This window comes from Knufia obscura, assembly GCF_036327395.1.
Source record: "Knufia obscura strain CCFEE 5817 isolate CBS 148926 chromosome Unknown scaffold_20, whole genome shotgun sequence".
NCBI classification, from domain to species: domain Eukaryota; kingdom Fungi; phylum Ascomycota; class Eurotiomycetes; order Chaetothyriales; family Trichomeriaceae; genus Knufia; species Knufia obscura.
The window spans coordinates 62,862-76,602 of NW_027042706.1; the positions used below are offsets into that span (position 1 = coordinate 62,862).

A 13,741-nucleotide genomic window follows, 5' to 3' on the forward strand; every position below is an offset into this window, starting at 1 on the left:
ACATAACGCGTTCGACCTACTCACACACATGTAGAAGCATATGTCTAGCTCTTCCATTTGTGTACACCAAACACCGATCGTTCTCTTGCAGCCCACCCAGCCCAATAGTAACACATCCATATGAACTCGCCCTAGATCCGCGTTGACCTATGCACCTCGGCAAGAGCATTACAGCCTCCCGCCAGCCCTGAGCGGGTTCTGTAGCAGGCTAGCCCTTTCCATCATGCTCGGCCTTCTAGCAAACTAGACCTAGCCAAGCCCAATCATATCTTGGTGCTCCTGAATCAGCCAGCAGATTTTGCACATCGACCGAGGGCGGCTGCTGCATACCGCATAACCAGCCGATCTTCTCGAGACCACCACGTTCACTCCTGCTTTGTCTAACAAGAGAACTCACCGCTCTCATATACCCAGAAGATGTTCCTCTATGCCTCAATGTCCTCCCCTACACCACCTTCCCAAAAGCCGGAATCAAGGTCTGCGCCAACCAAAACGAAAACACCAACTTCGGCCCCGTCATCAACATCTTCGGCGTCAACCCCTTAAAGAAACTCGTAATACCCTCATTCTTCATCATATTACTAATAATCCGCATTCCGCTCTCCGGATTCTCAAAGTTCCTATTCTGTATCCTCGTCTTAATCACATCAAGTGGTGCACTCACGATGAGTGACGCAGATGCACCACATACTGACGCAACGAAGTTCTGCGCCCATGTTGCCTTGTTGTAGTCTTGTAGAGCGAAGATCTTCTCTTTTGCCCATGCGGAGCCACCGAACAGCGCGAAGGAGCCGGGGGCGTTTCGTGCTGCGGTCCAGCCTGCGCCGCGGTAAAGGCCCATGCCCTCATCTTGGATGATTTTTAGGAAACCTCGGTTACGGAAGGACTCGGGGTTGGTTTGGCGCTTGATCTTGAGGACATCGAGGGGGAGGAGGACGATCTCGCCGATGCCGATTATTGAGCCGGCTGTTGCGTTGAGAATTGCCTTCCCTGTTCCAGCGCCGAATGTCCGTGTGAAGGAGTCGACGTGGTTTGCCGTCAAGTAATCTCGTACAAATGGTTGACCGCCGTACTTGTAGATTCGTTGTAGGACTTTGTAGCCCGCTGCATATCCGAGACCAGGGAAGAGGGATGTGAATTTCTTGACGACGGGTGCGCTAGCGCTGTCTCTGAAGATGACGGTGTTGAACGCTGATACTGAGGTTACTTTTGTGCTATTCGACATGAGACGTTTGGCTATTGTGTCGACTGGGTGGAAGATAGCGAGCTCTGCGATACCGGCGGAGCCTGGAGACTGTTAGAATGACCATGCTGAAAGGGGAAGCTGTGACTTACCTGAACCTAGCAGGCGAGCCGTGCCAGACTCGCGCTTGAATTCTGCTGCTGCTGAGGGTGCCATTGTGAGGATAAGATGTTGGGGTGGATGGGAGGTTGAGGAGAGATAAGATGTGCAGCAAATCGGCTGGGAGGTAGGAGGTCAGATGATTGTGTCTTTCGGAATGGTGTGATTTACAGCAGTAGCTAGCAGGTCGGCGATTCGGAAGGTGTCCTTCGGGCGATGAGGTTTGGGTATGGAAGGACGAAGATGAGCTTCGAGGATGAATGGGATGAACGCTCTTTCCTCGCTCGCTCGCATGGATCTACCAAAATTAATTTTAGCGTATTACTTAGCGTGGTCTGGCTCGTGCCCGAAGAAGCTTGACCACTTCCAAGGTTGGCAGCAGAGGAGGACATGAGGCAGTCACCCGACGGTACAAGGAGGGAAGAAAAGTATGTTGTGTGCACGGTGGTTGTATTCTATATATACTCTGCCCATGCATCGCAACAATGTACATATGTCAGAACATCACCACAACTTCATCCATCAGGTCGAGGTCTGAGACCGATCATGCCTCAATCTTCAATCTCGATTTGGAAGCAGAACTTGGCTCATCATCTTCTGCTTTGCGTTTTCCGAGTACAGAATCTGGTGTAGCTGTTCTCTTATGACCAAGTCCAGCACCAGCAAGAGGTGTCCCTGCTCTCACGGTCGGCGCTACTTCCTTCGTCTTCATTGCTTCTTTGTAGCACGATGCATGGTAGTATCTATCACCAACTTTTACAGCATCGCGCCAGATGAAGTCTTGTATCTCGCCCGACCATTCACTCTTGAATGGCTCTTGGTCTATGGGGCATACAGCATTACGATACGCAGGGTCACTAGGCGTGCGCACGTAATCGACTTCTTTCTTCACTGCATTTGCTGGGGTAGTCCCATTAGTAGCCGCTGCAGGATCTTCCATCCCGAGATCATCCTCATACTCCTTGCTAATGATCCATTCGTGCTCATCGACATACCAGCTTCGGTTCTGCCCTCGCTGTTCTGCTTCAAGAGACCGTGTTTTCGTCTTGAAGTGCCAGTCCAGATGCTTCTCCTTCTTCGCCTTGCCAGTGTCATCTGAGGTGAAGCGTCTGCCACAAGTGCTGCACTGATTCGGCTTCTCGTGAATGAACTTCAGCACGAGGTGAGGACGAGGTATTTTGATCGACACAGAAGTGAATGGCACGTCGTCCATTGGCTGAATATACGGCACTGTCGGAGGTGGGCCTGGGACTGGTGTTGGGATCTTCGACAGCAGTCCAGAAGCCCGGAACTGGTCGAGAAAAGACATCACCCCATTTGCTGGAGCAGGCTGGGCATTTGACAGCGTCGGTGTGCTTGACGCCGGAACTGCATAGGGTGGCACCGGCGTAGGTACGTTCTGAGCAGCAGACTTATTCTGTGCGTGCCGCAGCAAGTCCGCTAGATTTGTTCCAGCGAATGACGGCAGTGCCTGAGTGGGTGGCTGTTGGTACTGCTGAGGTTGTGCCTGTGCAGGTGGTTGATACTGCTGGGGCGTCGGCACCGGCGGGAACTGTGGCTGCTGCTGGTAGATATTAGGAGGCTGCCATTGTGGAGGAGGCTGGTATGGCGGCTGAGGCGTAGGTGCTTGGCGGATATGTGACGCCGCCAACTTCTCAGCATTACGTTTCTCCATCTCTTTATCAATGGTAGTCCTTACTTCTCGTATATCTTGATCAACAAGCGTGCCACTATCAAGAAGAGCTTTGAGACTCTGTAGCGTCTCGAGCTTCTTTGTTTTGCTCTGATCCATCGGATGCGTCATGCAATCTATTTTTGCATCCGTTGTAAGATCATCAATATCAGTATGCAGCTTCCGCACGTCAACATGGGGCCGAACTGGAAGATGACCATTCTGCTGTGGAAATGGCAACTGCGGAAAGTTTTGCTGGACGGGTGTATGATTCTGAGGCGGATATGCCGGGTAGTGCGGAGTAGGTGTGGGCTGCGGTGGTTGTTGGTAGTATTGCTGTGGTTGGTACTGAGCTTGAGGAGTAGGCGTCGGCTGCCGGTAGTGTATAGGCGGTGGCTGCTGATATGGAAACGCCTGGGGCGGCGTGGGTGTATTTCGATAGTGTACTGCTTGAGCCTGGACAATGCTGGGAGCTCTAAGTGCTGCCTGAGATGGTCTCTGTGCTGTTGCTGCTTTGAATCGAGTCAGAGCATCAACAATCGACTGAGTAGCACTGAGAGGTAGGACGGGTTCGGGGTCATGAGACCCAATTACTGGCTTCCTCCAGGTACCCAGCATAACTTCCATCTTAGGCCTGACTGTTGGGTCGACTTGTGAGTAGGCCAGCATGAAAGTTTCATGTAGATTGGAAGCGAGGTATACCGTATACGGGGATCGAATATTCTTGAGCAACGAATCAAGCACATACAATGCTGGTAGTTTTCTTGCTGGTGGTGCCTCACAAGATGTTAGTATTGCATACAGAACGTTCTCCTGGCAAAGTACTCACCTTTTTGATATGTGCTGTTAGAGCTGCAGAAATTGCTTGGGCATGTTCAATGTTGTCTTTAGCGACCGCTGTGAGGGTACCGATCTGGGCCGCTGTGTTGGTGAAAAGGTCCTCCAACGCAGCTCTGTAATCGGCTGCGATTTCTTCTGCTGGTGAAGACATATCGACAGGTTTGAGATGGCAAAAGCAGACAGAAGGAAGACGATTCTTCAGATCAAGATTTGATCGATCAGCAAAGTTCTTGGGTTCGTGTCAAGCACAAGTTGAACAACCGAGAGCAGAGCAGATCTGTGGTGAGTAGGTATCGACACGGTCTTTTTCTGACGAGCTGAAGATATCAGAGTATCAGGGCAAGAGAAGAAAGTGTCTGGTATCTTTTGCTATCTAATGTTTCTCTTCCACCAAGTGTAGCAGCGCAGTTGCGCCGGACCCAAGTCGTTAGCGAAGTCAAATCACTCGTCTTGGTGGTGACAAGACAAGACAAACGCTTCGATTTCACGTGGACAACGAGGTCTCCAGACTTCCACCTTCTGGTCCGGATGAGTCGATGCACTTGTTCTATTTTCAGGGAAGTTCTTTGTTCGGGCGGGTCTTGTGTTAGAATGTCTGGGGGTTTCTGAGTAGAGCTGAACTGAGAAGAGTCGCAATTATGAGTAGGTGTGAATGTTGTAGAGAAGATGGCGATCATACAGGTTGAAATGGTGATAAAGTGGTTGAGATGGAAAGCGAGAAAGTCGCAAGTCGGCGATGAGTAAACTGCGGCTTAAGTCATGCCAAGCCGGCAAACAAGCAGGTCCAGCCCGCTGTTTGCGATGTGCCTAGCGGCAACTGCGGCCATCGACGGCTCTGGCGTCACTGCCGTTTGATCTACTACTCCTAACAACACCACTGAAATTCACATTGTCAACCTACACCGTACACCTACCGCAAGAACACTACTACCAAGACCACGATCACTCACGCAAATTGCCAACATGCGCTTCGCGATCCTCACTTTTCTCTTCGCTCTGCTGCTTTCGCTCGCACTTGCAGCAGCCCCGCAAAAGGCCATCGTTGTGTCGTTTGAGGACCCAGATACTCCTCAGTCGGTCGTTGATGAGGCCATGAAAGCGATCAAAGATGCTGGTGGTGTGATCACACATGAGTACAGTATGTATAAGCCCACATGACTCGCCGGCATGATTAGGCCTAACTCGTCCCAGACCTATTCAAAGGCTTTGCAGCAAAAGCATCCGAGACGGCCATCGAAGCAATTCACGCCATGGGGGACGAGTACATTCCTACAGTCGAGCAGGACATTACCTACAGTACTCAAGATGCATGAGAGACTCGTCCGAGTGGTTCACGCAGAGGACATCAAAGACCGGCTGCACATAGACCATATTCACCGTGTACATTGCAAATAATGCAGTTATGAACAATGAAGATTCTTGCATGCTTGATCGCTTCAAGCAGCACCCATTCATGCTCAGCTGTGGCTTGGGAGTTCTGATTCTTAATGCTGTGTCGAGGACTCGTAACGCCACTACCGTGCCACCTCTACTCGAACGCCTCATAAAACGATATGGCCAGGGCATTTGCAGTTCTGACTGTGCTCCCTGTTGGTTCAATACTGTTCACGGTAATCTCCGGATTCACCAATGGCGCCGCCCATCGAACTCGATGGTAGACCTGGCAAGCAGTGGGCTGTAGGAGGTATCCTGCCTGTTGAGCGTAATCAGACTGGGCTCGGATTCGTGATACATGCCTGTGATGTGTTCCTGTACTCCTGCTTCTTACCGACTCGTGCTCTAGGCTCTTTGTCTGAAGACTTCTGGCCTCCACCTCGCAATTCTCCTCAGCCCTTGCTCTCCAGTCGTAACGTCAAAACCAACAAGGTAACATAAGCCGCAATACTCAGCGCAGTCAACATAATAACCACATTCCCACTCGTCCGAAATCTCTTCCTCCCCAACCCGTCCTCGCCCACTTCACTGAAGAACTGCCTGTTTCCTTGCTGCCGCCGATACGCAGATACCATCAATACACCAGCACCGTACACTGCAAACAGTGCACCGATACTGTAGAACTCTGATGTGAAAATCTTGAGGACAACCAAGGCAAAGGAGAATTGGCTCAGGGAAGTTCGAACGTATGCGCCTTCGAAGGTTCGTTGCGCGGCTCGGATCTCGACGAGTTCGTCGTTGGTGAGTTGGATGCTGCGGGCTCGATGCAGGCGCATGTGGAACTGGTCCTCGGGGTGACGGGACTGTCAGAATGTCAGATCACGATGACACAGCATTGTAGGCGCTAGATGAGGCCGTCATACGCTGAACATCTTGAGTTTTGGTCTGAAACTGCGTAAGCTCTACTTTCGTTCTGTCAGATCACTCATTTTGAAGCTCGTGAGCAGAGTCGACTGGCGATCGTAAGCACGACGAGACAGTAGGTCTTCAATTGGCACAGAGGTAGCCCCAAGTGCTTCGATGGACGTGATCAAAGAGTGAACATTGAAGGCGCAACAAGTCAAGGAGAATGTCTATCGCATGGCATCTAGGTGGAAATAGTCGCAACCCGGAGAATTTATTCATGATCCTCCATAGCAGCTTCCCTTCAACACAAAATCCATCTGCACCTCCATAGTTGAAGCACAGTAAAGCATCATGGCAGGTCATGTCGTTGATACCCGCAACAGCTCAGGTTGCCCTGGTGCATCGAGACGACATCTCGAGGGAGGCCGAGCATGATACTCTTCAACCATGCCTTCGGATTTCATGATCGGAGAGCACTCCGCTTCAATTCCGCCCAGCTCAGTAGCCGAGCTTCGATCAGCCAATCACAGCATGTGAATATAAGGTTCGGCATACGCTTCGCCGACCATTACTGCTTTAGGAAGGAGGCAGCAAGCACAAAAGCCGGCAAGGTCGACAGCTAACAAGAGCTTCAGCAGCCGTGGAAGTGAGGTGAAGTTCTTCCAACCTTTCTATTGTGTTGAGCGCTCTTCGACACCGATATCAACACCATGGCGGAAGAAACACTAATTCATGCCGACGAGGTGGCAAAGCACAACACCCGCGACTCCTGCTGGGTAATCCTCTACGGCCAAGTTTGGGACGTAACAGATTTCCTACCAGAACATCCCGGCGGCGCCAACATCATTTTAAAGCTAGCCGGGAAGGACGCAACAGAAGAGTACGATCCCGTCCACCCACCAGGCACATTAGAAGAGAACCTCGCACCATCAAAACGCCTAGGTCCAATCGACCCCAAATCACTCCCGGAACCAGTCAAACCAGCACAAAACATCGGTCCAGAACCAGATGAGAGCAGGCCAGCACCTCTCTCAAGTCTCCTCAACCTCGACGAAATCGAAGCAGCAGCAACCAAGAAAATCTCCCGAAAAGGATGGGCATACTACTACTCCGCCGCAGACGACTACGCCTCCAAACACCTCAACAACACAGTCTACCGCAGTATTCTCCTCCGCCCGCGCGTCTTCATAGATTGTACACGCTGCGACCAATCCACCACCTTCCTCGGCAACAAGCTCGAGCTCCCCATCTATGTAAGTCCAGCCGCAATGGCCCGTCTCGCCCATCCAGACGGCGAATGGGGCATCGCACAAGCATGTAAATCCTTCGGTACGATGCAAATCATCAGTAACAACGCATCCATGACACCCGAGCAGATCGTCAAGGATGCAGGACCAGATCAAATTTTCGGCTGGCAACTCTATGTTCAAACCGAACGGAAGAAATCAGAGGATTACCTAGCTCGCATCAACAAGCTCGATGCAATCAAGTTCATCTGTCTCACGCTTGATGCGCCCGTCCCGGGTAAACGCGAAGAAGACGAACGATCAAAGTACATCAACGAAGACCACGACAGCGTCATCAAAGACGCAGGCGGCTCGAAGCTCGAAGGCGGCGGCGGAATCGGGCAGAGCTTATTCTTCGGCACGGATCCATCTCTAACCTGGAAAGAAACCCTCCCCTGGCTGAAGAAACACACCAACAAACCAATTATCCTGAAGGGACTGCAGACGCACGAAGACGCGTATATAGCTGCTCAACACGCGCCGCAGATCAAGGGGATCATCCTGTCGAATCATGGTGGACGGGCACTCGATACCGCGCCGCCGAGTGTGCATACTTTGCTTGAGATTAGGAAGTATTGTCCTGAGGTGTTCAGCAAGATCGACGTGGTTATCGATGGTGGCATTAAGCGTGGTACGGATGTCGTGAAGGCGTTGTGTCTTGGTGCGAAGGCTGTGGGGATCGGACGTGGAGCGCTGTTTGGTCTTGGTGCTGGTGGGATCGAGGGCGTTGAGAGGGTATTGGCGATATTGAGGGATGAGACGGCGACGTGTATGAGGTTGTTGGGTGTTGAGAGGGTGGATCAGTTGGGGATGCAGCATGTTAATACTAGGGCTGCTGAGAGGGATATCTATGATGGACCGGGAAATCTGGGTCAGAAGGCTGGTGAGGGTGAGGGTAGTTATGGCAATTATGGGTTGTGGTTGAAGTCGAAGATGTAGATAGAGTTATATCGATCGGAGATCTTGCGCCGGTGTCGTGGTTTTGGGAAATCGCGTGCCGGTGCGAAGGAGTTACCTTGGCATTTCGTCCATCGTTACGATCTGGAAGATCCCCTCTGGCATCCTTTGCACTGCTGAAGCTGTGGTCTTAGCCCGGTTTGGCGCTTCAAAGGAGATCCGCAGCTTTCCATAAACGATGCTGTGTCCGAGGCGCTGCCTGAAGTCCCTTAGCGTTCTGTTCGTCATGTGAAAAGCTTGATGTCGATCGATGTTTGAGCAATCAAAAGTGCAACTGTACGCTTTCGTTGATCAGATCCTCCTGGTACATGTTTTCAATTTCAAGGATTGCTCAGGAACGTTGAGAAGCCTCGCCATGAATCTGTTTGTCCGTGCATAGCTTTGGAACAAGTATGCCTCCCAGACAAAGGCTCCTCAAAAGACCTCCTTAACACCACTCCCAAACCACGACCTCAACTCCTGCTCCTCAGTCTTTGCACCCATCACTCCACCACCAAAATACTGACTCAGCTTATTATGCTCCTTATCATCCTCCGCCCAGTCAACCTGCATAGCCCGATTCTTATCCTCCAACAAATCCTTCACAGTCCCCCAACTAAACCTGCACTCAGCCCCATACCCAAACATCTCATCCACGTTCCCCTTCAACCACGTCACACACCTCGCATCACTAGGATAGCCACTTCCCCAACCCGCCTCCTCCTCATCCTCCGCCAACCCATCAACATCCATCGCCCCTGCCTCCCCAACCTGCCTCCCCTCCCTAATCCCTCTCCACAAAACCTCACAACTAACATCCCTACTAACCTTCGCCACAACACTAGCCGCACTAACAACCGGAAAAAGACTATCCGCCTTCTTCTCCACCACAACCCTACAAGTCGGAAACACAGCCGCAAGACGCCTCTGATACACATCCGGCCGTCCGATCGTGTCAACGAAGATCTCAGCTACATTCACACCCTGGCTGATCACACCACGAATGATCTCGATCGTTGCGTCCATAGCCTGTGCGTTGAGGTTGTAGCTCCCGCCGAACTTCAGCATGCCGGCGCTGATGTCCTGTGCGCTGAGGGATTTGATTGCCCAGCCGACGTTGGAGTGCAGGTCCGTGGTGGGTGTACATAGCGTGCGCATTAGTCTTGCACGGACTAAGGGAGTGAGAACCTTGGAATCGTCGAAATGGTGCGTCTCTGCGAGAAGGGAGTGCTGAAGTTCGATTGGGAGGTAGGCCACGCCATAGATCATGGGGCCGATGACGGGACCGCGGCCTGCTTCGTCGACGCCGAGGATGACGGGGGTGCCGCGGTTTGAGGGGGTGTTTGGGGTTATGTTTGTGGGGATGGGGCTGTAGTGGGCGTAGCTGTTGCCGGTGTGGAGGTCTGGGAAGTGGGAGGAGACGGAGGGTGGGATGTATTCTGTTGCGACAGGTTGGGTGGAGGTGTCTTGTGATTGAGACATGATGTGAAGTAGTGTGAGTTTTCTGGGAGAGGCTGAGGTTGTGTGCCGACCAAAGTAACGCTTCTTGGGACTGAATATGCTTGGGATGCCGGGTATACTGTACGGATGAGGTAGGCTCGGAGCAAAATCGACGATCTCGTTATGTCCTATAGAGGCACGGATATAGCGATGATTACCATTAGCTTCGTAGATTTGCTCATATGAGAAGCTTCGAAGGTGAAGTGTTGCTCAACGCGAGCAGGACGCGTCAAACACGGTGTTGAATTGGTACGCGTCGCGACACGATTAGGGAAAGAACTACGGTCGCGCATTCTACGCTTAGTGCTATCGGTGGTCCCTCCTTCGTGAGCTCTCGCCGTGAGCTTCCTCCATCACGAGTCCTTCGGTCTCCAGTATTGGCACAAGTCTGTCAACCATCTTGGCCGTCTGCTTCATCAAGATCGCTTGCGGAAACCTGCTCAAGAAGGGCTGTCCAATGCCTTCGGCTCTAGAACATTGAAGATGAGCTCCGAAATTGCTAGCTTGCGAATCTCGTTATCTCTACCTTACGACTGTTGAGGGGATGTATCACAAAAGGGGAACAATGTTATAAGAATGATCTGATTGGCAAGTACTTTTCTACCTCATGCCCAGCCTCCGGCAGTCGTCTTTGCTCTCCTTCTCACCGAATGTCTGGAAGCAATTTACAGCGTTAGGCTGCTGTCAATCCTCGAAATGCATGTGAAGCAATCTGTTTGCATTCAGACCGGCGAGAAATTCCCCTCTCTCGCGACTGGTGCTGCCAGCCGCAGATGGCTGCATTCATCTGGTTCACAGCCCGGCAGAAACACGTACGTGAAGCTCATTGGCTGCTATCATGCATGCAGGCTGCCACTCCACGACCGGTTCGCTACATTCACCTCTTGCTCAGGTTACAGCTTATAAGCAGGAGCTTGCATTTCTGTTCGATCGTCTCTTCCACCTCGGTTGCTTCCCTGCGAGCGAGTGAAAGCATAGCCTTTTCCCATCCTTGAAATTTGTCAATGGCATACTCTCTGATTGACACCGAGGACTCCCTACGCGACGCGCTCAGAAGTTTTCCTACGGTCTCAACGAAGCTTCCGGCATTTTACTTCGACTGTGAAGGGCACGAGCTTGGTAGGCATGGCACTCTCGACTTACTGCAAGTGTATGTCTTGCCGTTGCAACACACATTCGTGATCGATATATACGTCCTCCAAGACAAAGCCTTCACCACAACATCAGGAAACCTCTCCTTGAAGTCATTGCTGCAGTCAAAAGACATCAAGAAAGTCTTTTTCGACGTCAGAAATGATTCCGATGCTCTTTTCAGCCATTTCAATGTCTCCCTGCGAGGTATCATCGACCTTCAACTGATGGAGTACTTCTTGCCTGAACGTTCAGGAATAAATCTACTCAGTCTTCGAGATTGTATCGACAGGGATAGCGCGCTCGCCCCAGAAGTAATCGAAAACTGGAAGCAGAACAAAGCGAGCATAACGGGTGCCCGGAGCGATTCCAGCGACGGCCGGAATCCTCCTTCTCAGCAGAGGCCTGTACCTGATGACCTTCTGCAATACAGTGTAGGGGACGTTGAGTACTTACCCAGACTGTTTCGAATGTATCGTTCAAATCTTGACGCACAGAGGTGGGGAGCTGTATATGATGGGTCGAACAGACGGGTCAAACAGTCGCAACACATGCAATACGAACCGCAGGGAAAGAACAAGTGGAAGGGTCCTCATCGTGGAACGAATCTGACATCTTCACGGGCCAGCTCTGCAATAGCTCCGATGAGAACGCTACCGGGAAGTGCGCTATCGGTACTTTCAGGCCCAGACAAGGTTAACAAATGTCGAGAGAAAAGACCGCGCAAGAAACAGCACAGCACCAACTCAGGCAGCAAAACTGATACGGCTGAAGGTCCGTATCCGCACACCATGGCTTCATTGACACAATCGATGTATCAGTCCAGTTTGCTTGATGCTTCGTCCACAATCACCGCTACATCTGGAGTCGACATGGTAAGACTCTCTGCTATCATCCTACTGTTCTCAGCTGATGGTTCCCAAGAATACAAAGCCACTACGTGAACAACCGTTGACCTTCGTGAAGGAAGGCACGAGCCTGAAGCCTCAGCAGACCAAGCAAAAGTCGAAAGTCGTGCAAAAGAGACCCAAGCAAAACCATGGTCAAAAACCACAAGCGCCAAGGGTCGCGAGCATTGAGGAGATTCCCGATTTTCTCTCTCCTGACCTTGACTGGACACTCTGTGACAAAGATTGTGGCTGGTGCGGCCATTGTTACGATTAGCTAGCACTCGCCAAGTTCTTGGGGCAGAGTTAGTACGAAACAGTGGTATATTGACTTGACCACACAATTTTGCTGACCAAGAAGCAGTGACATGCCGGCAGAGAGCATTGTATTTGCTCCTGCAGTGGCTCCTGGTCTCTCTAGCATGCCGCTGTTGATGTTTCGGTCACGTGGAGTGTAGCTTGACCTAGATAGACGCGTTGGTGAATGATATGTGCTGTGGGTAGTAGTGTTGGTGACAATTGCGGCTGTGCAAGTATAACTAAGTGTAGCGTCTCACTATCATGATGCTTTTCGATCTTAATGCAAAGTGCGACTTACTTCTCGAATCTTCTCACCGGAATGTTTTTCTTGTCTACTGCGACTACAACTTGATACTGGGAGAGTCATGGCTACGCAAGCAGATCAAGACAGCCCGACAATGTCGACGAACCGCTCTTCTCTAGCCTCGTTACCTGCAGAGATTCATCTCCAAATAGTCTCGAACATTGAGCCAAGAAACGAAGTGAGAACGCTCCGCCATCTGATCAAAGCAACCACGAATACAGATGCCCATATTGTGGCCGAATGTGCTGATAGTCTCCTCGAAGCACAAAAACAAAGCCTCCTCAAGAAGTGGGTTGCAAAAGAAGCAGCCAAGGATGCATGCGACTGTGCTGGACCCAAAGAGCGGGCTGCGATCGCACGTCTGTATATTGGCAAGCAATACGTCAGCGAGGCAGAAGATACAAAGGGGGACAAGTGGGTGAGTATCTCATGGGCGGCACTATAAGTCGCTTCTCCTATGCCTCCCTGATATGTGTTTGAGATGTGCTGCATGCTAATGTACAATGCTAGGCCTTCAAGAAGAGCCAGCTACCAACAGACCTCGTCATGACCTCATCACAGGGAATATCCAAATCTGGAATCGGGCCAATGTGAGAACTCTGAAGCGGCCTACGCTTACGAAGTTTGACCCAGCTGACCAAATTCACACAAAGCCTTTACCTCAAGGTCGAAAAGAAGAAAGAAGTCTACAGCGCCAGTGAAGCTCGTGGTACGTCGGCTCAGGTCCAATTGATGCCTGCCTGCTGATAACAGAATAGTGGTTCTCCGTCCGAGACAGCAAGCTATTGCCGCCGGCAAATTGCGGGAGCCACAGGGGACGCGGATCGGCTGGCACAGTGATATAAGGCTTGTTGGCACGCGAGCACGAGGAGTGAGTATGCCATCAAGACCAAAGGTGAATGGCTGTGGAGGTGTATGCACGAGCATTGATGTGTGGCAGGCCCCTGGAGAAAAAGAGCTCGTCAAGGAGTTCAACAAGCGTGGATGAATCTCTGAGTCATGGGTGGTTAACGGTATAGCGGCTCGGAATCGTTTGCCCCTCGCTCTGCCTTAGGCTCTTCGATCAGCATCGTCTGCCAGGCAGTGGTGAGAACGATGAATACCGTCAACTTGAAGGTCTCACCGTGGGAGTCATGAATTCTACACTGTCTCCATCCTACCCTGGCGCACGCCCTTGTCTGATAAGGCTTTGCCGTCGGCCTACATAGGGAGCAAGTCTGGGAGATCCATGAATCGAAATGATGATGTTGCTAATGATAGTAC

General features: G+C 51.4%; 8 protein-coding genes across 8 annotated transcripts; 4 read left to right on the plus strand and 4 right to left on the minus strand.

The window, feature by feature from the left end:
- Window positions 1-445: 445 nt before the first annotated feature.
- Window positions 446-1,399, minus strand: YHM1 (high copy suppressor of abf2; the record flags this gene model as incomplete). Its single annotated transcript, XM_064879115.1, has 2 exons — window positions 446-1,287; window positions 1,336-1,399. The coding sequence occupies 2 exons, from the start codon at window positions 1,397-1,399 to the stop codon at window positions 446-448; spliced, it is 906 nt and encodes a 301-aa protein (XP_064725068.1).
- A 487-nt stretch (window positions 1,400-1,886) lies between these two features.
- On the minus strand, window positions 1,887-4,005 carry PCF11 (mRNA 3' end processing factor; the record flags this gene model as incomplete). The annotated part of the gene is made up of 2 exons (XM_064879116.1): window positions 1,887-3,791; window positions 3,844-4,005. 2 exons carry the CDS (start codon window positions 4,003-4,005, stop codon window positions 1,887-1,889), a joined length of 2,067 nt encoding a protein of 688 aa, XP_064725069.1.
- Window positions 4,006-4,817: 812 nt separating this feature from the next.
- Window positions 4,818-5,167, plus strand: PMZ80_010729 (uncharacterized protein; the record flags this gene model as incomplete). The annotated part of the gene is made up of 2 exons (XM_064879117.1): window positions 4,818-4,992; window positions 5,046-5,167. 2 exons carry the CDS (start codon window positions 4,818-4,820, stop codon window positions 5,165-5,167), a joined length of 297 nt encoding a protein of 98 aa, XP_064725070.1.
- Window positions 5,168-5,680: 513 nt separating this feature from the next.
- On the minus strand, window positions 5,681-6,160 carry PMZ80_010730 (uncharacterized protein; the record flags this gene model as incomplete). The annotated part of the gene is made up of 2 exons (XM_064879118.1): window positions 5,681-6,091; window positions 6,152-6,160. 2 exons carry the CDS (start codon window positions 6,158-6,160, stop codon window positions 5,681-5,683), a joined length of 420 nt encoding a protein of 139 aa, XP_064725071.1.
- Window positions 6,161-6,844: 684 nt separating this feature from the next.
- On the plus strand, window positions 6,845-8,359 carry PMZ80_010731 (uncharacterized protein; the record flags this gene model as incomplete). The annotated part of the gene is made up of 1 exon (XM_064879119.1): window positions 6,845-8,359. One exon carries the CDS (start codon window positions 6,845-6,847, stop codon window positions 8,357-8,359), a length of 1,515 nt encoding a protein of 504 aa, XP_064725072.1.
- A 432-nt stretch (window positions 8,360-8,791) lies between these two features.
- PMZ80_010732 (uncharacterized protein) lies at window positions 8,792-9,838 on the minus strand (the record flags this gene model as incomplete). The annotated part of the gene is made up of 1 exon (XM_064879120.1): window positions 8,792-9,838. One exon carries the CDS (start codon window positions 9,836-9,838, stop codon window positions 8,792-8,794), a length of 1,047 nt encoding a protein of 348 aa, XP_064725073.1.
- Window positions 9,839-10,860: 1,022 nt separating this feature from the next.
- On the plus strand, window positions 10,861-12,151 carry PMZ80_010733 (uncharacterized protein; the record flags this gene model as incomplete). Its single annotated transcript, XM_064879121.1, has 2 exons — window positions 10,861-11,862; window positions 11,912-12,151. The coding sequence occupies 2 exons, from the start codon at window positions 10,861-10,863 to the stop codon at window positions 12,149-12,151; spliced, it is 1,242 nt and encodes a 413-aa protein (XP_064725074.1).
- Window positions 12,152-12,539: 388 nt separating this feature from the next.
- Window positions 12,540-13,466, plus strand: PMZ80_010734 (uncharacterized protein; the record flags this gene model as incomplete). The annotated part of the gene is made up of 4 exons (XM_064879122.1): window positions 12,540-12,896; window positions 12,989-13,068; window positions 13,132-13,187; window positions 13,237-13,466. 4 exons carry the CDS (start codon window positions 12,540-12,542, stop codon window positions 13,464-13,466), a joined length of 723 nt encoding a protein of 240 aa, XP_064725075.1.
- Between the last annotated feature and the right edge of the window lie 275 nt (window positions 13,467-13,741).